Here is a 27,454-nt window from a genome sequence, read left to right on the forward strand (position 1 = left end):
ATGTTAAAAAGGCTTTTAAATAAAATCAGAAATATTCACCTATTCATTTAACACATATTTTTTACACTGTTGCATCAGGATTGTTATTATTGTTCTCAATAATTTGCAATTATGCAATTTTAAGTGCTATTTCTCCTTATTTTGTAAACACAATTCTCAAGTAAGGTTGGTTTAACCACATGTACATTAAACATTGCAAACTGATGAATATGGATTTTAGCTGCCAATGAAGCTTCTCTCAATGTCTAATCCTCTCTCTCTTTCCCTATGATATTCTCAATAATGCAGGATTTTTGAAAGCTTTGGCCTTTGGCAACTGATTGGGCATTAGAAAGGTTTTTGTGCAGCATGAGTAGTGATGTTATGAAATGTTAAGATTTTCCTATCAGTACTGATCTACAGATAATATTCATCAGGATCCTTATCAGTCAGTTATATCTGAAGACCTGGATTAGCTAGATTAGCAGGATGATAGATGTTAGCTGTACCAAGAAGTGTCCTACAGCAGGATTTTCATTCATACTCTCTTCTTTGTTCTATTCTCTTTCTTTATTTCTTCTCCTAGGCAATATTGAGTACAGCTGTCCCGCCACCAACGAATGTGAGATCACCAAGCGCAGACGGAAGTCCTGCCAAGCATGTCGCTTTATGAAGTGTCTGACCGTCGGAATGATGAGGGAAGGTGAGAAAAAAGGGAAAAAAACAGAGAGAATGGGTAAAAAAAGATGAAACAGTGGAAGGAAAGCCACTATTATACTGTTGTTTTCCTCTAGAGCTCAGAGGAAAGAAAACTGTTCTTGTAAACGAGAAAGAAAAGAGAAAAAAAAAAGTGGAACAGGTCTAGGAGTCAAGGTTGAAAGTGAAGCACCTCGCAGCATCATGCCCTCCAGGCCCACCTTGTCAGCCAGACGGCGGCTTTGGCCTTGGCCCCCCTTCGGCCCACTAACAAGCATGCTTCTTATTTAGAGAGCCGGCCTCCGAGGCATGTTCTTTAGAGCTCTACTGAGCAGACAAGCAGTTATTTGGAGCTGGCTGCTCTCCTGTGGAAACAGCGGCTGGGGCTTTCTCCGAAAACACACACGCTGACATTGGGAGGTCTATCACCTATGTGCTAAAAAACTCTCCGCTGATACCTTGCGCTGCACAGTCCATATATCAGTGTAGAAAGAAAAGCATAGATATTGCACTCCTCTGCTGCACAAGGCTCTTTTTTTCCTCTGTCTTCTCTCTCTTGTACCATGTGCTCCTAAAGGACTGCCATCATATGTGGGCTGAGGGGAGACGAGAAAAACTGTGAGTGGAAAGTTATGCTTCTGTCACTCACAACACAGGACCTCTTCAGGTGTGTGAAGGTGCTGACAGGCCTCATAGTCTCACTGTAGGGCCACAGGCATGCGAAAGAGTGTGCCTGTGTGTGTGTGTAAACATCCACTCTGTTTAAGTCATGATCAGGTGGACTGCAACTTATGCATAGAGACACAGACACACATACAGGCCTGCAGCAAGCTTGCCTCACATAGACCTTAGCGGTCAGCTCGCATTATACCAAAACAACACAGTTGGAGAGTAACAGCAGGCACACACACCCCACAGGTACATTCTGGAGGATGTGGGCATCTGTGTGCACATGTGTGCATTCCTACACACATTTGTCTCTGTACACATCATTTGAATGGTGGTTGGAAATGCATGCTCCTTTGTCAATGTTATATGTGTGAAATGTTTCTCTTTCACATCTATACACACATGCGCACCCTAAACAAATCTCATTCGGTACTACTGTTGCCCCGCGCAGGCCGATTTGCCTATGCGACCGGTGCTGGTGACAGGTAGGTAATTGATACGTAGGGGCCCGTTTTCAGAAGGCTCTGAAGGATGTAGCTGCATGTTTGATATGGCACCTTCCCCCACGAGCACACAGACAAATAGCAGCCTTTTGTTCTCGCTCCTAGCCACCTATACACACATATATCAAAATGGCACGCTATGGCACGGTCATTTGTTGTAAAGTGCTTGAATTTAATACTGAGGGTTCTCCTTACATATGAATAAGGGTCATTTGTGAAATTGATTCATCAGTTTAGCAGATTTCGAACAAAAAAAGAAAATGTTTTCATAAGAATACTGTACAAAAGTCCAATTCGACCTCACAGCTGTTTATGTAAATCATTTGCATTTGCTTTATCCTGAAAAGCCCAGTTTTCAGTAATATTTCTGTCCTCTTCTCACATTTAGCCATTAGCATAAACCATGCCATGTTTGCTTTGAGGGTAGTTTAGCGCGTAGCTCAGTGCTGTCATCTCAGGCACGTAGAGGTTTGTCAGAAGTCGCTAATTATGGGTGGCTACCTGTGGTGAGTCGATGTGTCAGTGGCTGTAGAGAGGAAGGAATATCTGGAGAGCCTGCCGTAGGGGAAGATGAGTCTGAAATTAGCCCTGTCACCCCCAGGGGAAGATGTAGAGGTGGGGGAAGGATCACAAATCCAGATCAAGCAGGATCCCTCACACAGTCGTGATGAAATCCTTCCTCTTACCAGATCAACTCCTGCACTGATCACCCAGCCTGAGCTAGCAAAAGAAGCGAAACACACTCATACATGTGCATAATGAGATGGCTCAAAACTCGCTTCGGCGTCCTCACACTCACGGCAAGTTACAGACCTCTCACAAGCACTTACACACCTACACACATACACAGGCATACTTTCTAGCTCCAAGGAAATTGCTGCCTGACTACCTCTCAGTCTGACCCTGGGGGCTAGCCACCTGCTGTGCTGCTACCTCCAGCCACCCAGCTGTAAAATTACATCCACGGGCACGTCGAGAGGGCGAGACATGCCTGAGAGCCTCGGGAAGAACTGCCGCTTGCCTGCTATATGCTAATGCTAAACCTTGATGCTAATGAGCAAGCCACGGTGGACAGCTGTAGTGCGGAACACCGAACACTTAGAGAGGTGTAGCCGACAAGCTCAAAATATCTTACTGTTTCAAACTGAAATGCAGGCAGCAGCATTGACAAAAGACTAACACACATACAACAAGAGCAAAAAGCTTCATTTATGACTGCGCACAAGCGTGGTGCGCTCCCCAGGGGTGTACAGCTGAGCGGCTGCTTCTCCCTCTAGAATAGGTGTGCAGGAAAGGCGACGCTTATGAGGCATCCTTCATATCCACACCCACAGATGGATGTGTTCCACCAAAGAAAGCTTAATGTATCCCTTTTCTCTCTCCCTTTCTGAATAATGCTCCTCACCTGCAACTGCCACTGCACTACACTACTTAAACGCATCTTCTACATACATGCTACCACCACCATTACTACCGCACACTTGCCTCTATATTCCTGGGTATTTCTCAAAAGCTTCTAACTTATGTTCATTTATCACTTCCCCTTTGGGAAAACACTACATTCCTCATGATATAGAACCGACATTACCTCCCTCGTCTCTCTCTCTCTCTTTCTCTTTCTCTCTCTCTGTTGCATGCAAACACATCATTCCATTCCCAGCAGGGATAGAAAGAAAGAATGAGTCTCAGCCCAGCAGTGATGGGATGCACCTTCCGAATATGTAACACCTAATTCCTGCAGAAGGCAATTAGAGACTCATCCAATTATTTGACCGTGTTGTAGCAAGTTGCTGTCCTAATGAACGCCTAGGTTTGGGAGTCTGACAGCACCGGTTCTCTCTGCTAGACCTTCTCTCTGGGGATGCAGGCTGCCAAGGAAGCAAAGCAGCCAGACCTGGCTTTATATATGAATGAGGCTATCGCTTCTCTCACTTCACGCACGTTCATGTGAAAATGTACACACGGCCTGTAGCTGTGTGCAAATGAGAGAGATGCATTATCACATACTACTCTTCAGCCCCTTTTCTCTATTGCTTGTTTTTACTTTTATTAATGCATGACCCATCCATCTGGTTGACATTTTTGACAAGCTAGCAATCATGCAACCCACTTATTTTTACTCATGATCAAAGATCTGCCACTTGTTGACACTTCCTGGGTCATGGTTTCTTTCTGATCTTTTATACTGTAATATTCAGATGTGCAGTTGCTCTTCTGTTGTTTATCCGTGACTTTATTACCTATTGCACAGCACCCAGTGTAGTTTCTTCAATTAGGGTTTAAGAAATAAATGTGCAATTTTTGGAACTCAGTAATGCTGGGGGCGCAGATAGGGCATGGTGGCACAGGGTCCTGGGACATTTTTGCATGTTCTCCCTGTGTTTGCGTGGGTATCCACTGGGATCACCGTTTTCCTCACACTGTCCAAAAACATGCAGGTTGGCAGATTGCCCTTAGGTGTGAATGGGTATGTGAATGTATGTGTTGCCCTGTGATGGACTGGTGTCCCATTTGGGGTCCCATTCCCACCTTGCTCCCAGTGTTACCAGGATTGGTTTTGAATCCACTGCGACCCTCATCAGGGTTTACTGAAGATCAATGAATGACTATACGCTCTATGGCCAAATGTTTGTAGACACCTGACCAATCACACTAATACGTTTTGGTTAACCTTCCCATTCCTGATAGTCCCCTTTTGCTTATTCGTTTTAATAACCTCCACTCTCCAGGGAAGGCTTTCCACTAGATTTGGGAGTGTGGCTGTGGAGATTTGCCCATTCAACCACAAGAGAATTAGTGAGGTTAGATACTGATGTTGGGTGAGGAGATATGGCATGCAGACAGAGTTCCAATTCATCCCAAAAGTGTTCAGTGAGGTTGAAGTCAGGGCTCTGTGCAGACCACTTGAGTTCTTCCGCACTTGGCAAACCATGTCGTTATGGACCTCACAGGAGCACTGTCATGCCGGAACAGGTTTGGGTGTGATTGTCAGGTGTCCACATACTTTGGCCATATAGTGTATCTCTATTTGTGTAGCTTATGTAACATTATGGATCGAGATTCACTCTTAGAAAGAAGGGTTCCTCATGGGTTCTTTGGATGGATAAGGGTTTTTCATGTCCTATAGTAGTTCTAGGTCACCATTAAGGTTCCCTCAGAGGAAAGAGCTGAAGATCTTTTTACAGTGTAGGTACACCAACATAGATAAACAATTCCTCGAATTAGTTTATTTTTCTATTCCATTACTTGAAATTGCTTGACTTGGTATTCTCAACAGGTTGGGCCACGATGTGACAGAAAATTAAAAAGACAGCTCAGTCAAACGGGTCAGGATTAAGATCATGTTTAGATTCTTTCCCCTCAAACTTTTATTGCTCTACATCTCTCTGTGGTACAAAGCGCTTAGCTCTAATGGTGATGACTTAGAGCTGTCACACTTAAGTCATCCCAGGTGTCTCTTGGAGGGAGAGTTTTGTATGAGGGAGGGGAGCAAGAGGGACAGAGAGACAGGCCTGTCTCATCAGGAGTCCCACAGAGTGCATCTGTCTCACCTCCACCCTCTTCTTCTCCCATTTTTATGTTCCCATACCATCTAATCGCTTCCTGTCTCTTCTTGCTCTCTCTCTCTCTCTCTCTCTCTCTCTCTATTTCTCTTTCTCTCTCTCTCTCATGCTCCTTTTCTCATGCTCATACACCCTGTCCCTTCCACCACTGGCTGTCTCCTGCTCTTTCGCTCTTCTCTGCCTCTGACGGAGGGCATAAATCATTGTGCTGTCAGCAGCAATGCTTGCTAGATTATGCAATGCCGCTATTCAATTCATTTAGAGCCTGAAGAGAGGACCCGTGTGAGACCACCATCCACCCAGCACACTTCCCCACCTCTGCTTCCCCAAAATAGAGAGCGTCTGTCTTAAAGAGGGCTCTCTGGGGAGTGATATCATTATGCAGTCATTCTATCTCTTTTCCTCTCTCTCTCTCTCTCTCTCTGTCTCTCACACTCTCCCTTTCTTGCTCTAGTTTGTCCTACTTTATTTCTGTATTCCAGCTCTTCTGGCTACATTTCTATGCGTCATTTTTATTTAGTTGTGTTTTTCATACAGATTTTTATCCTTTATATTCCACATTTCGTAGCAATTAAAATGGCTATCTTCTTGTTATCTTCCCAAAGTAGAGCTAACTCTTTGCTTGAGATCATGTGAATGGAGTCTACAAATGCAACTTAATGATTATATAGACCATCAGCCATACAGCATCTCACATACATCCCAGCACATACATTACATTTTCCATCATGTATACACTTCAGCCTGAAACTAATCCATCTGAACCTAAGAATTTGGTGAAACTGGAGGTCGCCTGAAACTCTGCCTCACGCAGATGTCTTTTTGCCATTTTAAATATCCCCTCTGGCACTGTATAAACGGCACACATAATTAAGACACTATTACTTAATTGCTGAGAGGGTTTTTTTTTTTAAAAGAAAGGTCAACCTTCTACATTTTCTCCACAGCCTTTATAACAATCAGTTCAGCAGATCTCCTCCCCTTCTCTCTCTTTTCAAACCCTCTTCCTCCCAATCTCATTGGTTTATCATTTTGTGATGCATCTTGTGTTGCCAGTTCCCACCCACCAGCCAGTTCTTTCCTATGATATGACCGTTACCAGCTGACGAGGGTGAAGGCTAAAACGTGCTTCCTCAGAGACACATGAAGCCAGCCAGCTGCAGCTTTTCTGAACCGCTGTTCATGCTATGTAAAAGACTCAGAGGAAGTTTTCTCCCAATATGTATGCAGAAGAGGGTAGATAGCGCTTTCCTCTGAGTGTGTTACGCATACACCCACAGTTGTTGACAGGGAGACAGGGAGGAGATCCTTCCCACCCAGAGAGCATGGCCAGATTTGCTCCATTGACTTTTCTGTTATGCCACTTGGGAGCATTTGGTGCTTTTCTTGATACTGATCTTCAGAAAAACAGGCAAAGAGACAGCAGGAGGTCCTTCATCTCATCACCAACAGACATAGAGAGTAGGAGTCGACAGTCTTGCATTTAATTGACCTCATGTTCAAAGTGGTTTTCTTTCAGTCATATACCATTGCATTCATAAAGCATGAACATTTAATGGAAAGACATCATTTCCTAAACACCAGTCATTGATAGTATGCCATAGCATAAGCGTTTGCAGCCTCTGATTGAATGGCTTCCAACTAGATCCTCAGCATTTCTGTGTATAATCACTGTCTCTCTCGTCCCTGAAGATGGAGATGCTTACGTGATGACGTTGTTTAGCACCTGCTCATCTTTTGCTTCTGTATAGATATCCACAGTTGCACAGGTGTAGTAGTCTGGCCGCCTGTCTGTCATTACAATGCAACGGTACATCCGCAACGTCAGCAAACGAGATGTGACCTGTGTCCTACCTCATACTTTGCACAATCCAGGTTCACCCTGCCTGGATTTGCCTATGATAGTCACCTTCTTCTGCTTTGTTTTGGTAATTTGTGAGCAATTTTCTTACTGGGCTCCACTTGGGCGTGAAGCTACCAGCCAGACAAGGCTCTCCTGCATGTCCAGTTCTGCACTACTGCCTACAGACGCCGACTCTTTGCATAGTGGGGGCCCACGCTGGGTCCCACAGACTGCACTTTTCCAGCTGGATGGTCTGATTTGGTTGCAAGGGGGGCGCGGTGGTGCTTTTGGCAGTGGGCAGCCCGTGTAAACAGCTGGCGCCCGAAGCCTTGTCCCTATTCCTCTGCGTCCAGATCATCACTGACGACCACTACATGACCTGATTGCAGCCTTCTGCTGCGTGGTGCAGCCCAAAAAGTGCTTGCCTTCTGTTCAACTTATCTTCTCGTGAAGCGTCATGCAGCCGATATACACACAAATAAACTCGTGCACACACACAATCTCTTTATGCACATGATATCATCACACACCTCATCAATCTTTGTGTGGACCAGAGTGACTGAGGAAAAGATGGCAGATGTGAAAGGCATAGGAGGAAGTTGGAGTGGCAAGCTGCTCTAGCAGAGGCCCTGGGGGGTGGAGGGCTGTGCAGGCTAAATTTGGCTCAGTGTGGACCTGCTGGTTTTGAGAGGCTAGATAATAGCAATCTGGGAATGGCAGGGGCTGGCAGGCAAACAGGCAGCACAGAGGCACAGCATTCCTGCAGTTAAGACAACACATATACAGGACGTAGTATTAGATATTAACCATAAGTGCTTATAACAAAACATTTCAAATCATCAACATAGTTCACTGACACATTGCATTATTAGCATTATCAGCTACAATATTAATAAATCTACTGCGTGACTACACTGTTTAATCTTTTTTTTATCTTCATAAGCTCCTCACAAGCATGCAAACCAAACACTACCAAGAGTTGTGTAATTCGTAGTTAAATAGGTCATGGGCATTAAACAAAGCATTATAAATGCATTTCTATTCAGAGTTGCTTCTCCATAAGGCACATCATTGGGCACCTGCTAATTTCTCATCCAAAAATAGTATCGTAACGACGTGTTAAATTGGTTACAGGGCATTCATCTATCAGCTATAGGCCCACTGATAATTCAGCTTCCGACGCAGGATATCTATTTTCTCATGTTCCACTTTTACTGTAAACAGATAACTCCTGGTTTTATAGAAATATGATTATTTATATGATTATTTTTCCTGGTTGTATCCAGTCTAGTAAAAGCAGACAGCCAATTTTATACAGAACATGAAACTCCTAACAGCTAAGTGTAACTGGACCATGACCCATATCACACACTTACACACACCCCACACACACTCAGAGTGGTACCGTGGCTGATGTACACCTGTCATCAAGCACAGAGGTACCTACAGTCCAGAGGCGGACTGACAGGTGAAGGTTTTTTAAAGGAAGAATTAGAGAAGTGATTTCAGTTGGTTATGCTCTCATCAGTCTCCTGCCACCCTACACACACACACACACACACACACACACACACATTAAGGAACTAAAGAAGGTGAACTAAACACTAGTGCTTGAATTACACAAAGCTATTTATATGGATTTCACAGTTTAACCTCCCTTCTTCATTGATTTAATTACCTCTAGACTGTTATAAATGAATATTAATGCCTGTCTGTTTCAAAGGACATATACCCTTTAAATCAGTTGAATGGTGTGTGTGGTTGCAGAGCCACTTTGTGTTTTCTTGTGAGCTCAAGTGAAAGAATTTCTTGTGCAGAAATAAAAGTACATTACCAGAAATAACGTCCACTTCTAAAAACAAGCCAGCTCTCATTTGCATCACATTAAGTAACTCCTAACCCCTTATTCATTATTATTATCAGAGGAAATATTCCTTTAAGCCTAGGAACCTAAAGAGGGCTAGTGTGTGAAGACTGAGTCATAAATAAAGTGTAATTGTAATCAGGCAGGAACCGATGTAGTAGTATAAAAGGTATAAAAGGTTGAGCAAACACACAGGGCGCAGAACGACAGTAATTACCCACTTCTCTCCCACAGCCAGGCCTGTAGAAGCCTGCAGGTGCACTGTTCATAACCCCATCAGCCCTCGACCTGCTTCATATTAACCAGAGTGGCCCACCCCCTAGCACCATCACACTCTCCTCATCCCTCCCTCCTCCATCTCGCTTACCCTCCAATAGAATCGCCCTCCATTAGCCAGAGAGCCAGCGTCACAGTCCCCCAACTGCCTGCTAGCGCTATACCTGCTGTTCCAAGGCCCACGCCATTACCAATCTCCCAGCTCCTGATAGACTATTACCTGCCACAAAAAGCCATGTCACTGCTGGCTGGTGAGAATTTATATGTTTTTTTTTCAGGTGCTTACAGAGCTTGTGGTAACTTTCTTGAAAAGTTTGGTACATGAGACAGAGGGGGAGTTGGTAGTGGGAACATGAATCCTGAAGACTGTGGGTATTGCAGAACACATTAGGAGTTCAAACCTTGTATACATGCTGTGATATCTCAAAAGAAATGCACTCCCCTAACCCTTAAACACACCCACTCATCCCACACACACACACACACACTCTTCTCCATGCCACACTTCCTCCATGGATGATCAGTCATGTGCCTCTCTTGTATCACTCAAGCCTTGGATGGGGGTGTGTTGGCATGTCAGGAAGGACGGAGTGTGTGTGTGTGTGTGTGTGTGTGTGTGTGTTTGTGTGTGCAGAGAGGCATTGCAGGCATACAGATCACTAAGTAGCTCTCCTTTATATTCATGCAGCTAATTAACCCTTTAATGTGTAAATGATCATTTTTTTAACTCCATTCTTTATTTTGTTACTTAAAATTGCATGTCATATGAAGTTCTACATTCTAAAATTTCTAAAGTCTTTTTCTAAATATCATTTATAAAGTTTAAAAAATAAATGGATGGTCCATGTATAGGAATTCATGTATAAAAAGAAATGAATCTGAAATAAAAAAAAATCTTCCAAATAAGTTTTTTTTTTTTGTTGTTTTAAAAAACAGTTTTAAAAAAATGAGAATAAAGAACAACAGAAATTATTTTCAATCGCGGTAATAGTCTTGATTTGATTTGGATGAGATTTATATCTAATATTTTACTAAAAAACAGCCTGAAATTGATCATCCATTAGTGTGGAAACTATGCATGAAAGGGTTAATGCACCTAAATCTAACCCTAACCTTAACCTCAGTAACCAAAACAAACCTTTTGGCTGCAGTTTTTTTTTCATCATGGAGGTTATCTAATGTCCCCACAAGGTCATTTGGTCCCGACTAAGATATTAAAACATATAAAAAGCACCTCTTCATTACTGACGTTCATGATTACAGTCTGTGTGTGATATAGAGAGAGCGATGGAGGTGTTGGAGGATTAAAAAGTAGTGATGCTATAAACAACATTCGCCTTATGAAAATTAGGTCACGCTAGCTGATTAGCACTAATGTTAATTATATTAATGGGCCAACTACTGTATGCCAACCATGATAGACCCTTTGTGTAAATTCAGATTCATGTCATCATTGCTCCACATACACATACACACTGAGGTCCTACTTTAAACATTTACTGAAAAAGACTAGAGAAAGAGGGAAGACGGAGAGAGGATGAAAGAGAAAGAGAAGCGACGTTGCATCAGCCCTCAATTGCATTGTACTTTGACAGATTGTAGGCTCACTTTGCAGGGGCAGCACCATCTCATTTGTCCCTGTTTGATGGGGAAGTGTGTCTAGAGGAGGGGAATGCTCTCCATCTCCCCTGTAATCAAATGGCCAGGGGAGGCACGGTACAGGCGCACACAGCACACAGCACACACTTTACTGATCTGCTCTCCACCAGTCCAGCGTCAGGCCCAATCACAGCTCAGAGCACTTCCCTCTGAGGCCACGTTGCTGCCCGCTGCTTTTACCACCTCACTGTCTCTTGAAGTTTGGGCTGTGTCTTAGATTTAACCCTATATCTAAACAGAGCACTGACTATACTGTAAAGACAGGGTTCATTATTTTATGTTGTCTGAAAAAAAGCTTTTATGATCATATTTATATGAATATTGGTCTTTTTGTTGGGTCTGAAATAAACTAAATATAGCAATAAATAGTAATAAATAATAATAATAATAAAAATAAGAATCATAACAAAATATCACACTACTCATGAGATATGGACCAAAACAAAACAAAAAATATGGCACTCTAGCGCCAACATCAGGCGGACTGAGCTCATTTCTGTTTGTCTGTCTAAGGGGACTGACCAAGTTTCCCATCTGTACAACCTATGGTTTAGTTTTAGTGAAGAAGAAAAAGAAAAAGAAGAAGAATCCTATTGAAAACAAGATCCTTCCTTAGACCCCTAATAATAATAATAATAATAATAATAACTGTCTCTTTCTCTCCTCTCCAATCGCTCCCAGGTGGAGCAATGGGCTTTAGACTTTTGGTTATATTGTTTAAAGATATCATCCTGCCAATCAGTCACCTCCAAATCCTGATAAGAGAGCTCTTGTATTATTGAGTCGACAATTGGGAGGCTCTGTCGGTCCAAAGATAACACCTGCTTAAGGCGTAGAGGAAGTAAGGAGCCATCCACAGCCGCCTCATATAACTGCCTCAATTACCATAAAACCACTGCTGTAGTCCAGGCAGCGAGAACATCCAGGCACAACTCTGAGTGTGTGTGTGTGTGTGTGGCAGGAGAAGCCCATAAGATAGCGCCATGTTTCCAATTATGAATCCTAACATTTCAATCATTCACTTGTCATTCCATCACGGCTCAGCGGCGCCCTTAAAATTTCAGTGGCCTGTTCTGATTGGGCTACAGAATGAAGAATGGGGTTTCATAAAAAGGGCCCGCTATGCCTCAAGGTCTCATAACGGCAGAGCTGAGCCAGGGACGGAGGCTGCTTTCAATGTGTGTGTATGTGTGTGTATATGCGTGTGCATGCACCACCGCCCGGGCAGCAAGGAGTCCTGAAAGATTCCAGCCACCAGAGTGTGGGTGTGTTTCTCTTCATCTGATTATCGTCTTTGTTTATTTCACCCTGCAACAAAAGCACGGATCTGTCAATTTCTCTTCAAAGTCGATACCTCAGTGTCCAGTATGCACAATCCCGGGCTGTTTGAAGTGGAGGAAATCCAATGGTGATCCTATCAAACTCCGTCCAGATATCGGCTCTCAGCAATGTTCCTGCGCCCCTAAATGATCGCCGTTCATCACTTTGTCTATTAAGTCGCTTGGGCATTTGACAGCTTGCCATTGACACCCCATAGAGGACCCGACCAGCCGGCGCTGGATTGTGTGTGCCAAAGTATCACACCAAATTTGTCAACATCAGTCAGTGCCCAATCACCATATGAGACCAGAAACAGTACACCACCAGGACAGGAATTTTTAGTCATTCATTCTTTTTTTTTTTTTGAGGGTGCATATATAGGAGAGGTAGAGGTTACAGACAGACCTTGACATCATAATTAAAGAAAGAAGATAACTCGGTAACTCTCCGGGGATTCGAAGCCAACAATGAGCATTTTTGCACCCACATTCTTCTTCACTCGTGCGCTCTTGCTGTCCTGCTGTATTGTTGCAGCTCGGCCTCTACGGAGCAAAAAAAGAGGTGTGAGACTGGACACATTTCCTTATCCCCCTCCCCGGTCATCTATTAATATATGAAGGCTCATTTGTTAACTGGAACGGTCGCTTTTCTCATTGTGGCCCCTCCTCCTCCTTTTTTTTTGTGAGCTTTGGAAGTATAATTTTCAATTTTTAATTTGCTTCATTTAGATTAAAATCATTAATCAGGACAGAAAGTGAGTTCATTTTCTGGAAAATAAATGAGCTTGTACAAATGAATCTTTATTAAGGTGTGTGTGCATATGTGTGTGTAGGGTGTGGTGTGGAGGAGGATTCAGGTAATCAGGACCACTGTGCTATCTTTTATAAAAGAAGGAGGGAGAAAGTGATACTAAAAAGATAAATGATACACAAAGAGGGTTGTGTTCAGAGTGTAGTGATGAGTTAAGACCAACATTTCTCAATGGTATTCAGAACAGATTGAAGTTCCGTTTACACAGTTACACATTTGCTATCCCAAATTTGAACTGAAGTGCCATTTGGTTGTATTATTATTACTATTGTCATTATTATTAATATTATTATTAGAGATTGCAGTGGTGAGAATTCTAGTCCATCATCCAGAAAAATTTTTTCCTCAATTGCCCAGTTACTCTGGTCTTTATTAGGATTGGATGTATACTAGTGTGGTGAAACACTCTCAGAGGAAAGCTGCCCTCTTCCATCTTCCGTTCTTTTCCACATACATGAGCGCACAAACATCCACGATTGGCTAGTGTCACTGTGATTGATTATGGATGGCTGTGGCATTGTCAGGATTCAAACTCACTATTTCCTTAGGATTGTTGTTGTTGTTGTTGTTGTTGTTGCGCCACTCATTGGTACCTTGTCATAAAATACACAAAGTTCTGATTTTAAAGGAGGTGGTCTAGAGACAACTGATTTCGATGATTTAGAAAAGTGAAAGCGTGAAACTTTTCTGTTTACCAGAATAAAAATAATCAGGTAATCCATATAAAAGTTTTTTTGTTTTTTTTTAACCAAGCATTGAGTATTGATTAGGTGTAAACACACCTCTGGTTTGAGTAAGTGTAGCAGATGGGACTGTTAATCCACTACTCCAGGATCAACTGTGTCTAAATGAGTCGAAAGCGTTCAGGACCTCCTGCAGTTCGACTGGTAGAGAAAGCTTTCTTCACAGGCTTTCAGCTCAATCAGTACTTTCACTGAGAATGGACGCAGACTGGCTTACAGGTTCAAGTCAGTTTGCATTGTTCTTAGCTATTTTTAGGCAGTAGGTCACGAGTGCTGGGTGAATGCAAGTGGAAAAACAGGTGTGTTATAGGAATATGTAGAAAATTCCTCTGTGACGTCATGGTATGGATTTGCTTTTGAGCTGAACACTGTTGTTTGATCGCCCTGAAACCCAAACACACACACAGTAAACCTGGCTTATTAGACAACATGGTCACGTCTGTTTACTCGCCGGTGGTCAGCACATTTTCTCAGGAAGCAAATCCTCATCAAGGGCTAAGCCAGGCACGAGAGAAAATCTTTCCCCATACAGTCAAGAAATTCAAAGCAACCTGCTGTCCAATGTGTGTGAATTTAAAGAGCCGTGTCTTGGAAACCCTGCAGAAATTCGTAAGCAGAACTTCTGAACACACGGAGCTGTGCAAGACAAATGCTGTCAATATTTGCCTCCATGTGTAATTAAGTTACGGCAAAAATGAAGGAGTGGACTGACTGTGTTTGAGTGAGCAGAGGAGAATTTAATAGCTTTAAACATCAGAAAACTGTTTCAAAAAATGAAATTATATGCATGAACTGGAGTGCACTTGTCCTGCAGCTTACTGTGTTACATTTGTGTGACACAGGAAATAAATTCTCGTAGTATTAGGAGGGGGATTGAGATGACAGCGTCTTTCTCTCACCTCTCTTTATCTTTGTGTCTCTTTACCCATCCCTCTCTCTGCTTTTCTCTCTCCACGTGAAAATTTAATAACTCGGCGGACTCAGGGGATCTGGCAACCTACAGTCCAGTTGCTTGCCCATATTCATTTGTTCCCAGCCCATTTGCATGGGAGGTGGAAGCTCTGCTGGTTTGCAGCCATTGCGCCACTCTTCCTCTTGGAAAGGGGGTGATCCCCGACACAGCACCGAGCCTCGGCTCTCGCCGCATGCTTTGTTTTCCTCTCAGCTGGAACTGCACAGTTTGGGCCTAATAAAAGCTTGCACAGTGAGCCGCACATTGGCACAATCAGGGAGCTTGTGAATGCTTCCGTGAAAAAAACAAAAAAATACAGAAAAAAACCCCCAAAAAAACAAAACCACAACAAAACAATTTGGTTCCCTTCTAAGAAGTGTCAAAACATGCTGGGGAAATTTATGCTGCTGAAAAGGTTTTCTTGTCACATACGAAAAACCATCATCTCCTGTTTAATTGATGACATGATTATAAATGTCCTAAAGACGTCTGATCTTAAGGTGTAATATTATTCTATGTGTTTCTGTCCGATTGTTGGGACGAATATTAATATTAATCAGTTCGTACATGGTTTCCAGGTTGCATGAAGGCATCTAGATTGCTATCTAGGTATAGATGTCCGCCTATTTCCTCATCTCTAGGACACCCATGTGAAGTCGACAGCGTCTTCCCAGAAAGTCTCCCGCTCTGTTTCCTTTTTATAGTGAACCGGTAATCTAGCAGGCTTAACTCCTGGCTCGACTGAAATCCTTTCCGAGGCTATGGGTTTGTCTTTGAAGGTGTGTATGTGTGCACGTGTGTGTGTGTGTGTGTGTGTGTTTGTGTAGGAGTATGTAGGATGGGTTTGCTTTGATTTCACATACCACCTAGCTACAACTTTGCTCAGATGGATGGATGAGTATACATGAGTAGAATAATGGAAAGACAGATGTGGTAAAGTTTAATGTTGCCGAGGCTATTTTAAGCCAGGCAGTAATGGAAGGCATGTATACAGCAACACACACACACACACACACACAGCTTTCATTCTGCCTGACCTGAGTACATGTTTTAGCCGCAGATTCACCTCACCTTGTTTTTTACCTAGGCAGTTGAAAAGTAATTTTATTTATTTGCACAAAAAAAGATCTTAGTTTGGATGCCTTTGGTGATAAATTGTTGAATATCAATGGACATGTTGAAAAGCAACACACATTTGCTACTTTTCTTGATATGTACAGATCGTTAAGTAATACAACAACGTCAAAATAGCGTAAAAGTAGTCAGAGTACACATCCAGGATTCAGAATCTGTAATATGATTCAGGAATCATGCAAACAATTTTTTTTTAGCAAAAAATATTGCTAATTCTATAAATATCTCTCCATAATTTTGAAATTTAAAATCCTGATGCAAACCGGATGAAAGATTATAATCAAGAGCATTTGAGTACCAAAAAGTCTGGATACACTGGATATGGATACTCTTCCACTGCACATGGGATTTCTCATCTATCTTTAATATCCACTGGTTTGTATGATGTTTGGTGTGATCCATGCCAAGCTCCATTGCTGCATGCACCGAGAGCGGCTTGCTCTCGCTAATAACCTAATCAAGCCGCTGCCCCGCAAAATACTGTCTTATTTTATTGTTACTCATAAATATCCATTACCTCATAATTTAGCAGATAGCAACTCATTTATTCTATAGCCTTAGGCCTACAAGCTATTTCAAAGATGGTTTAGAGGCCACTACAGCTATAGCAGATATAGTTATATTAAGGCAGGCTATTGAAATACTGCCAAAGGCAAATTGTATTTAATCCATACCGTGGCCTGTCAAATCTTTTAGCTGGTAATAAAATATTTTAGATATATTTTTTAAACCTTTTGCTCTGTGATAGCTGTAGGACCAGTTTTAGTGGAGGGGGGTCTGTCTATTTCCCAGAAAGGCAGCAATTGGTTTGGTTACAGTAACTGAAGTAATTGAAGAAGATAGTCGTCCTTCAATAGAAAAAAGATTTACACTATTGATTCATCACAGTACTTAAGAAACAGGCGTGGTATCCCCATGCAAGGGTATTTTTCAGCTTTTCTCTCAAAATGATATCTTTTTCACTCACTTCATTTCCTTCTTATTTTCTGTTTCCTCATTATTATTCCTTTCTTCTTCTGACACCTGGCCCCTGACGTCAGAGGTCTCTGACCACGTCCAATTAATTAGTGGCACTTCTTTTTTTTTTTTTTTTTTTTAAAGAGCCAAACCTGCCAGTGACTTGATTGCTTCACAAACACTTCCCTGTAAAAAGGTTGCAGACAGCTCGTGGGATTCCACGCCACCTATGAAATTCAAAACAAGCCTCGTAAGATGTTTATGGTCATCTGTGAGGTTCTCGTAAAAGGGAGAAAAAGGTGGATCATTTAAAATGAGGCAAAAATAAAATCCCTGCATTCGCGCCTCTAAACAAGCTGCGTGTCTGTGAGAGTAATTAAAAAGGGAAAGAGTCTTGTAATGTGGTGTGGATTTACGCTGGTGCAAAAACACACCTCTTCAGTGCGTGTTCCTGAGGAATAAAGCTTGTGTGAGCATTACGGATGTGTAGTGAATATATCGCATACGTATCATGGAATGTTCAGTTATTCTTCGACCAGTTCTCTGTGCCCTTAGAGGATTCACACCAGGTTACTGGGAAGAGAAAATCAGCCCGAACCCACCTACAGTACTTCACACTCTTTATGGTCCTCATTGAAATATTGGGCAGAGGGAAGCTTTGGCAGCATGCAGGCTATGAAGCAATGTTATTTGTCAATGCCACTTTACACCAGCTCATAGATACGCAGTCAGACAAGCAGACGGCAGCCTTTTGTGTCCACACGCGTACATGTAACCCAATCTAGCAGTGAAGGAACATGTGCACCATTGGCGCCTGCTTGCTTTATAGTCACAGACCGATAACAGACCAGTCACAGGACACATGCATTGTTGCATAGAATGCTCCTGTATGGCGTTTGCCTCACTTTTGGGTGTCTGAGGCACCTGTTAGCCTTGAGTTTGAGGCCACAGAGTGGGATGTTGAAATGAAAGCACAGCTATGGAATAAGCCCTTCTGTCTGGGGAAGGAGATCATGCCTCCAATGCAAGCAATATAAGACAATCACTCATTTTCCACTAGCGAATCGAATAACTGCAGAGACGCGATGAGGCAAGAATTACAGCCTTCTTCCTTCACGCACTGTGCACCCAACTGATCTGTATTCGGCTCTTCCTAATTCCACAGTGAAGCTGTGAAGTAGTGTACTAAAACCGTATGTCACTTCCTGTTTGTGTTGATGAAAGGCAGGCTTTTCTACCCAAATCCTAACCTCAACCACGATCATATGAATAGTAAGAAATACGTGAAACTGATCTGGCTGTGTATTTTGATCAGTTACGGCTGAGTGTATTTTATAAATTCTTTGTCTTACAAAGGATTGCTTTACTCGCTGTTTACTCTCAAGCTGTTAGAGGCGACGAGGTGTTGCAGTAAACTCGGACTGGACTGTCAGTAATCCGACCAGGCTAATAAAAGCCCCATAAATCTGGACAGCATTAGCCAGGCAGCAGATGAGGGGCTTGCAGGAGGGGAGGGAGAGATAAGATGTAGCACGGGCTGCAGGTGATGCTGTTATGAGTGAGGAGGCCAACGCTAGCAGCAAATTAACACAATAAACTTTCTCCACACTCCGACTCTGCCAAAGTCTGCTCCAGGTATGGCAGCTTGTTCCCATCTCTTTAAATCACGTGTCCAATTTTTGTGTGTGGTAATGCAAATGTGTGTGTGTGTGTGTGTGTGTGTGTGTGTGTGTTACTATGGCCTCCGATACAATATGACTACAATAAATTCAGTATCAAGAATCTCTCATCCTCTGGACATTCTCAGTGAATGACACAGCCTTGACAAGGGCAGAGATAATTAGTGTTCATTATGGTATGTCCCAAAGCAGGATAGCTGTTTTCCAACCACAACACAGCACACAAAATATTCACTGACCTTTATTCAGTGTATAAAATATACAAAAAGACATTCCCTCAGCTGGTGTGTTAATAATATTCATCTGGTTTGAGATCTGGTGACTGTGAAGGCCTTAGCACATGATTTACCATTCAGTGAGCCCTCATGCCCTGTGGATGGGGGCGGAGTCATCCTGGAGGAGACCACTCCCATCAGGACTCTCATCATAATTGTTTCATGATAGTATGAAGAAGAATTGCGGTAGCTAAACCATGCTGCTGCCCCCCTAATTTTTACATATTCTATGTCCAATCTCTAAAGTTGCGTACATTTAAAAGTGACGCTGCATGAAGAGCTGTCCAATACCATACGTCTTCTCATCAGCTTCATGAATCCCCTCCTGGCCCAGAGAAACCCCTCTTTCTTTCCTCTAGGGAGCTTTACATAATTAAATTAAGGCTCTTTTGTATGTCAATTAATTAAAAGCAGAGACAGGTCTTTAAGTCTCTGGTCCACATCAGCTGATGAGAGAAGGGAGAGAATTTAAAAAAAAAAAAAAAAAGCAGAATCTGAGTGTTTTTTGCACCTCAGTGAATTACTGGCCCTTCATGGTGTAGTTGTGGGACAAAGTATTGACAGTTACTTAGACTGATGGGAGGAAAACTATGAGAAGGAAAGAGTGTGGAAAGGACGGCTGCCTGTGGAGACATGGTGCTGCATTTTCAATCGGTCTACTGGAGACAGGGACAGATTTAAAGGTTGGACCGTGGGGATTTATGACCAAACCCACCATATTCCTGTGATACCAAGGTCCTTAGAAATTCTGAATATTTATTTAATTATGTCTTGCTTCAGTATAAGTCGTGTATTGTATAAACACTAAACAGACGGGGCATTTTCTTGTGGTGCAGGCGGGAAAAATATAATTCACTTATTTTTTTTTTTTCTTCACAAGAATTTGTTTATTTCTATGCATTGACATTTATTTGCAACTACTGGTGTGATTTTTTGAATAAGACATGCACTAAGAGGTACTAAAGTCACTTATGAATAATGAGCTTATGAATGATCTGACCTATAAGCCCTTTTTTTGTCAATGTAACCATGATTTGAAATATGAACACAGTTCTCTCAAGACTCAAGACTCAAGTTCTCACATCCTCACTGTATCTTGTGGCTTCTTGCAGTCTCACACATACACATATGTACACACACACACACACACACACACACACACACACAAACACACACTGACTGACATGGTGACAATCACGCGAGGTAGTGCGAGGTGGTGGGAGATGGGCAGGTGTGTGTCCGGACGTCACATGGAGAGAGCGGTCGTGGCCCTATCTGTCAGCAGCTGGCCATCTCCTGTCCACGGCTCTGAAATGGCCACTGACAGCTGCTGCTCAGTTGGGTTTAACCCAATGCTTGCTCTTCGTTGCCCTCAATTCTTTTAAAGTGACAGTGCAGCCCTACTGCAATGTTCTATTAAAAACAATACTACAGTAGAAAACGTTAACGCACTTAGCGCAGTCTGAACTATGCATTCAGACTACATTCGCCGCATTACCTTTCATGTCTTCTTAGCTGATGTATTACATTATTATGTATTAGATTCGATTAATGACCTATAGAGATATATGTATATATATTGATATATATTGTGATTACCTTGTTGTCTGTGTGTGTCTTTTAGGAGTGCGGCTGGACAGAGTGCGCGGCGGCAGACAGAAATACAAACGTCGGATAGATGCAGAGAACAGTCCCTATCTGAACCCACAGCTGGCTCTGCCACCCAAAAAGCCATGTAAGCCTCCATCTTAACTGCATCTAAAGTAGGAATTCATAACTTAATTAATAGATAATTCACTTATGTATTGTACAATGCCATTTTCACAATCAGTACATCATTAACCGCAAGAAAAAAAGAGAAATTCCAATTCGGAGCATGAATATACATATATATATATATATACCCTAGATCTTTACACAATCTTTAGAGATATTTTAAACTCAAATAAAATCGCCCATTATTACTGACTCCACTGTCTCTACTGTAAAAAAACAAACAAAAAAAAACACAGATACAGAAGGGGTTGGTGTGTAGACAAGGTTGGTGTGTGAATGTGTGAGTATATACAGTGAATTTCTATAGTATGTGTATGTATGTGTGTAAGAGAGAGAGAGAGAGAGAGAGAGAGAGAAAGAGAGAGAGAGAGAGGCCTAATCCGGATTAAATCCAATCTGGCAAAGACATCAAACCCGAAACACCGGCTCTTCCTCGCCGTCTGACTGCTCGGCAAACACACAGCACTGCGGCGCTTAACAGATTTGGCCCTAAAGCCTTTTTACTTAATGCTAACATATTCTTCTGGAACACAATATGCTTTTATGCATGATAGCGGCAGAAATAATCACAATTATTACAGCCGCAAAAATCATATTTCGAAACACAGGGGCATGGAATAACCTTCCATCTAATCCTGTTGATCCCCCCTGCCAGGGTTAGCTTTATTTTCATCTCTCCACAGCAACTTATTTCAAGGCTTATTCTCGCAGTCCAGCTTTTTTTCCTTTTCGTTCCGATACCCATTTCTCTCAAAAGAAAGCTTTGTTTTTTGGTCAGCATTGTAGACACCAAACCCGACCTGGTGACTGAAAGTGTGACCAAGATTAAAGCTAATCACTATAAATTTATTGCGCAATTTATTTGACCCTGCTATAAAGTTAAAGCACAGTGACATATTTGCTAAGCTGTTCTATTGGCAGTGCTTTTGAGAATATGTGTGCATGTTGTGTGTTGTGTGTTGGGTGTTGCGTGTGGCCTCACACTCCCCTCCCCTCTGTAAACGGATGAGGAGGGAGCTGGGGGGGATGAGCGTGGCCACAGCCTTCCTGATCGATTATTTGCACATAACAAAGGCATGGGGCTTTGGAAATTGGGTTGCATTGATTCTAATTAGGGAAACATTAAATAAGATTTACCTAGAGATAGCATAGCTCGCTCTCTCTCTCTCTCTCTCTCTCTCTCTCTCTCTTCCTGGACTGAAGAGACTGGGCCAATTGATTCACCACTCCCCCCCCCCCCCCCCCCCCATCCTTTTTTTTTATCTTTCTCTCTCTCTTATTCTCTTGAAATAAAGAGAAGGGGTTTAATTTAGTGATATGTTGTGTCTCTGTTCAAATTTCACACGTCAGCAATTTGTATTAAAGCTTTATTATTATAATAACAGCGTTACATTTTGGGCTCCGTCTTCTTATCATATTGCACTGATATAGAAGATTAAACACTAAATTAATACGACTGTCACATCCAGATATGTGATCTGTTATTAATGTTATCACAATATCCTATTATGGAACAAATCATTTGAACCACTTTAAGTTTATTTAGCAGTCTGTCTTTGGAATTAGAGAAAAAAAAGAAGAAAGGACGGACTTTTCCGAAAGATAAAATCCATTCAAACATCAGCACCTGCAGCAAAAAAAAGAGGCTTGTAGTTCAATTTTGTGTCAGAGCGAATGAGGCCGAGCATTCATTCAGAAAAGAAAACTCGGCATGGTTTTAACGACTCTATCGGTCTTTCCTCTAGGAAGAACAGCCTTGTCAATAGTTCCTGTTGAGCTGCTGAACTACTTGCTGATGAACAATGGCATTTCTTTGTGACCGTGCTCGTATAATCCTATTCTTTTCTTGTGTTTTCTCCTTGGTGTTCAAATACAGTCCCCTTTGGCTGCCTTGCAGATAATAAGATCGTGTCACACTTGCTGGTGGCCGAGCCTGAGAAGATCTATGCCATGCCGGACCCGACTGTGCCCGACAGTGACATCAAGGCTTTGACCACGCTGTGTGACCTGGCAGACCGAGAACTGGTGGTCAATATCGGCTGGGCCAAGCACATCCCAGGTAGGGCCACCAACGCATGCACAAGCATTACACGCTTTGTCTATTGTCATTATCATATATTAATATACAAATAATGAATAACACACAATGTGCTTTGGTGGAAGTAGATTATTCTTCTATAACAGCAGTGTTTTTCTTCTTATACCTCCAATGATTACATTTTCTATTTATTAATACATGACCCGCCAAGCTTTTTAACTGTTTATAGTTACATTACTATAAACATGTTGTGGAACGTCTGACAGAAAAATCCGTTCCTGTTAACACTTACGTTACAGCAGCTATAAACAGTCACACTGTAGCCTCCTTCCCTAAATGCTAAATAAACATCTCCTTACAGAAAGCTTCACCACATCAACAATAATAAGCTTTATTTAAATCTGTTAATTACATACACATACCTGCCAATGAGTTGTTATTAATTATTAATTATAGAAATGATAATGTGTCACTATTGTGTTATATAGTATGTCATGAGCTTGTGGAAGTGAAAATAGAAATATAATTGGCCACAATTAACAAATTTAGCTTTTTTTTTCTTATATAAAAATACGCCCGTTGCCTATGATGGTAAGTTTAAATATATTTCTCCTCACATGCTGTTAAGCAGTATTCCCCACAGGCCAAATAAAGCCTGTCCAACACACTGACACACACCAGCCATGACTGACACACTCATGAGGTCAGCAGTTTTCCCTCTCTCTCTCTCTCTCTCTCTCTCTGTCACTCTCTCTGTGACAGCACCGAGGAAATAAGATCAATTTGTTTAGTTTTAGCTTAATTCCTCCACGCACAATGCCTTGAAATCTAAAGCAGCAGACATGGAGCGTTTTCTCCTGCCTGCTCACCTTAGCTGCAGAGCTGCTGAAAGGACTGAAAGGACAACATTACCCATGAGCAGTAATGGCTCCGGTGACCATGATTGAGACAAGTGGCCCTCCCGATCTCACTCCATCTCCTCCACCACTCTCTCTCTCTCTCTCTCTCTCTTTCTCTCTTTCTCTCTCTCTGTCTCTGTCTATGGCTACTGCTTTATTGCCCATCTCGAGCAGGCAGAATGAGGAATTTTCAGTGATCTCTTTAACAAAGGCCGTCTTTTTGCATTTAATCTTTGGCTGAGCCGAGTTTTACGTGCTGCTTTTCTGATGAGAGCAGTTAGCAGCATAGAGATGAATGGTGGTGTATAGAAAGGTCAGGGGATTCGATGTTTATTTATTCGCGTGATTTTTTTTTTCTTAACAGATGCTTTAATTTGATCTCTTGTCTGTTTCTTGAATGTCATAGATAGCAATCACCTCTGGTGTTTTGTATATGGTGCGATGCTTCTTTGTGGTGCTCCGGCGTCAGGCGTCAGGCGTCAGGCATCGAGCAGGCTCAGAGTGGCAATCAGGGCTCGTAACGTGTCATGAGAGGTGCGAGCAGACTTTTGTGTCCATGACTCAGTGCCAGATTGCTCCAGGCTTGCCCTGTAGGCCAGATCTGATTCCATCCATGAGCAAAAAGACATGGTGCTGCAGCTAAAACTTCTAACATAGAAAGGCCCTCTCCTTCACCTCTACCTATCTATTTTGTCCTCTTTTCTGGAGTAATACAGAGATATTTTTAAGCATACAGTATGCTTTTTTAGTCTTGGAGGATGCCTTATGCCTTGTATATGACTTTATAGATGTGCTTTATATTAGTAATTATGGCATAAGTGCAAAAATAAGGATGGAAATTATTTTGGATATTATTTTTGTGACCATCAGCAGCATCTGGAGCAGAGTGGCAGTTTTAAAAAGGGACGGGGATTGAACACGATAATGTGATATCCAATCAAATCAGTTCATTCATTTCATAAACCATTTGTGTTCCTTTTGGTAAGTGAAATTAAGGTTAGGGTTAAGCAGAGCATAATTTAGTTATAATAATAACTGACAGTATTTTATATACATTAATGTACAGAATTAATACTTCATTATCATGGATGAGGGAAAAGAAATGTTTAATAAACAGTGAACCAAAAACAACTGAACAAGTTACTAGATACTAGCTAGTTAGCCAGTAATTTTTTCTATTTCAATTAAAAGACTCAAGAACGCAAACAAATACAATGTATTAGCATTCTTTTTTTTTCACGCTTTTTCCTTTTTGCACTTTTTTGCCCTCCGTGATCACCGCTTCTTCACAATCTTCAGCCGTTATTTATGTTAATTGCCAAACTTATTGTGCTGGTGTTCTGCATATTTATTTTAAAAATCATGGGGCCCCCTGGTGGTCAGGGGTCCTAAGCAGGGGCCCTGCTTGTCTCACTTATAGCAAGAAATAATCCTGATAGGTATACATGACACTTTAAACATTATGAAGACAGTTTGGCTCCATGTAGAGAACAAGGGATTCATGCTTTAGGTTTTAGGTGTAGGCAATGGAAATACCTTACAAACATAGTTGTGTGTGTGTTAGTGTGTGGGTGTATGTGAGAGAGAGAGAGAGAGAGAGAGACTGTTCATCCCCATCGGTTTGTCCATTTCATACACATGACTTTATTCTTAGTGTTAAGTGAAGACTCAGTTGGCATGTGTTTGGCACTGAAGATAGCTCTCATTGTGTGTGTGTGTGTATTTATGTGTGTATGTGTGTGCGCTGGTCTGGGAGCGATTGCTCAGCAGAAGAGAGATGACTGTATGACTGGAGCTCAGCAGGCAATTCGAGTTCTGCTTGAGTCGGCCGTCTCCTGCTGCTCTCATCTCCAGCCTCATGCGTTCCTCCGGCGTCTGAAGGAAAGGAATCTGATATAGAGATCTGTTTGAAAAAAGTGTCAGTGACCCTCTATCGAAGATTCTCTCACACAGAGAGCGGTGTGTACACACTCACACACACACTCAAAATGATAAACCTTCCAGCTAAATAGAATTGTAACCCCACTCTCTGGTTCACTCTGTCTCTCACACACACAATCTCGTCCCCAAAACGGACACGAGCTTTTAGTAAACAGCTTTTTAACCTTTTCCATCCGCGGCCTCTCGGTGTGTAGATGTGCTCGTGTGGCTGTCGTGTTGTCAGCACACAAACTAGCTTGCCTCACTGCTTCCTATGGTACAGTAATTTTTTTTAATCAAATTGATGAAGGTCTCCATTCCTCCCCGAGAGAGCTGCGAAGCAATTTAGCGCTCATGATACAGCGGCTGTGTTGCTAACCGTCGTAACCAACTGTCAGGGCCTCGCGCGGGAGCTAATTTGAAGTCATTAGGTGCGTGCAGCGTGCGGGCAACAATTTGTTACGGTGGTTAGGAGCGCGCCTGACATTTCTGAGCGCCTTCGTTTAAGATCTGTCCTAGGCTAGGAGCAGGCCAAATTGTAAACTAATTTAAACATCACTCAGCATTACAGGGACTGCTGTGCCGCTAGGCCTGCTAGATAATGAAGCAGTCTGTGTTCGGCACAGTCGAGTTAAAAATGCCTTGACTCGAGCTACTTCACACTCTCACATGCCTTCACTCTTCTCTGATTGCTTTTGTAACACTCTCTCTCTCTCACTCTCTCTCTCTCTCTCTCTCTCCTCATTTTCTTTTATATGTGCATGCAGGCCATAAAAAACATTTGTTATGTGGATTTAGGGCTAGGATTTTAGGTAAATATGAAGACAAATTCAACACAAGTGCAAGTTCAAATGAGGTGTGTGTGGAATTTGCTAAATGAAAACACACTGGCTGATTTTCCTTTAAGCGTCTGAGAAGCTGCATGGATGTCATCGTTCAGAGAAGGCAGGCCAGTGAATGGTTTAAAAAGGGAGACAGAGGCTGGAAAGCCCCATTGAAGACCCCTTTTTATCTGTAAATATAACAGAATAGAATTTGGAGAATAGAAAACTGTCATGTAATTGTGACAGGCCTTATCGGAGCACAGGAGCGCACAATAGCGGGCCAGTCGCACTTCACTTCACTTGAGGAACGGACAGAGCGCCGTGTAGCAGCACCTTTTTAGCGTGACAGGCTTCCCACTATTAGAGCGCCTTTATGGCAGCTGAAATTGCTCAGGCTTCTCGGGCCCTATCTCGGGGACTTTTTTTCTTTAGTTCCCTTTCAATTCTGGCCGGCAGGCGGATAAGCGTGTGCTAACACAATGTGATTGAGGTGTAAAATGGAAGCCTGTCGTCTCTAATCTCTTTTATGTAGATACAGAGGTACGTCCACAGTCCACTTAATTCTTCTCTCTCACCCTCCCTCTCTTTCTTTCTCTCTCTCTCTCTCTCTCTCTCTCTTTTTCTCACTATTGTGGCATTTGTAATTACGTCACATGAGAGAAAAACCAAGGCAGGAGACTCCTGGTCAAATATTGCAGCTAGCTTTCACAGGCTGTAATAAAGACGATTAGGTAGCCTACTCGGCCGCATTGTTGTGCCACGTGCTGGATTAAGATATTCACACTGAAACCCTGTTATGAATAAAAAGAAAAAAAAATCATGGAGGTGCTCACTCGGGCCTGTCTCGCCTCCTGATTGAGGCATCATTATTGGCTGATCAGTGTATAGGCTCCATCCCTGGGTTTCAACACACACAAAAGGAATTAAAGAAAACCGCCAGACCGAAGCCACGTCTCCTGCCTGAGGCTGTAGCCGATCTGTGGGGTTTTTTTTTTGTTTGTTTTTTTTTTGTTATTTGCTTCATTTATTTATTTCATTCCTCTGTGCTGCTGGGTATAGGAGGCCTGCAAAGAAT

The 27,454-nt window shown here is 42.3% G+C and overlaps 1 protein-coding gene across 6 annotated transcripts in view; it reads left to right on the forward strand.

The window, feature by feature from the left end:
* esrrga (estrogen-related receptor gamma a) overlaps positions 1-27,454 on the forward strand; it is a 67,274-nt gene that overhangs the window by 20,409 nt on the left and 19,411 nt on the right. For 5 of the 6 annotated variants that reach the window (XM_026926850.3, XM_026926851.3, XM_026926848.3 and 2 more), the window contains 3 exons: positions 566-682; positions 20,547-20,657; positions 22,575-22,757. In XM_026926850.3, the coding sequence (XP_026782651.1) occupies positions 566-682; positions 20,547-20,657; positions 22,575-22,757 (411 nt within the window). The remainder of the gene's footprint in view (positions 1-565; positions 683-20,546; positions 20,658-22,574; positions 22,758-27,454) is intronic. The other variant, XM_026926847.3, reaches the window with a different exon arrangement.

This window comes from Pangasianodon hypophthalmus, chromosome 10, assembly GCF_027358585.1.
Source record: "Pangasianodon hypophthalmus isolate fPanHyp1 chromosome 10, fPanHyp1.pri, whole genome shotgun sequence".
Classification (NCBI taxonomy): Eukaryota; Metazoa; Chordata; class Actinopteri; order Siluriformes; family Pangasiidae; genus Pangasianodon; species Pangasianodon hypophthalmus.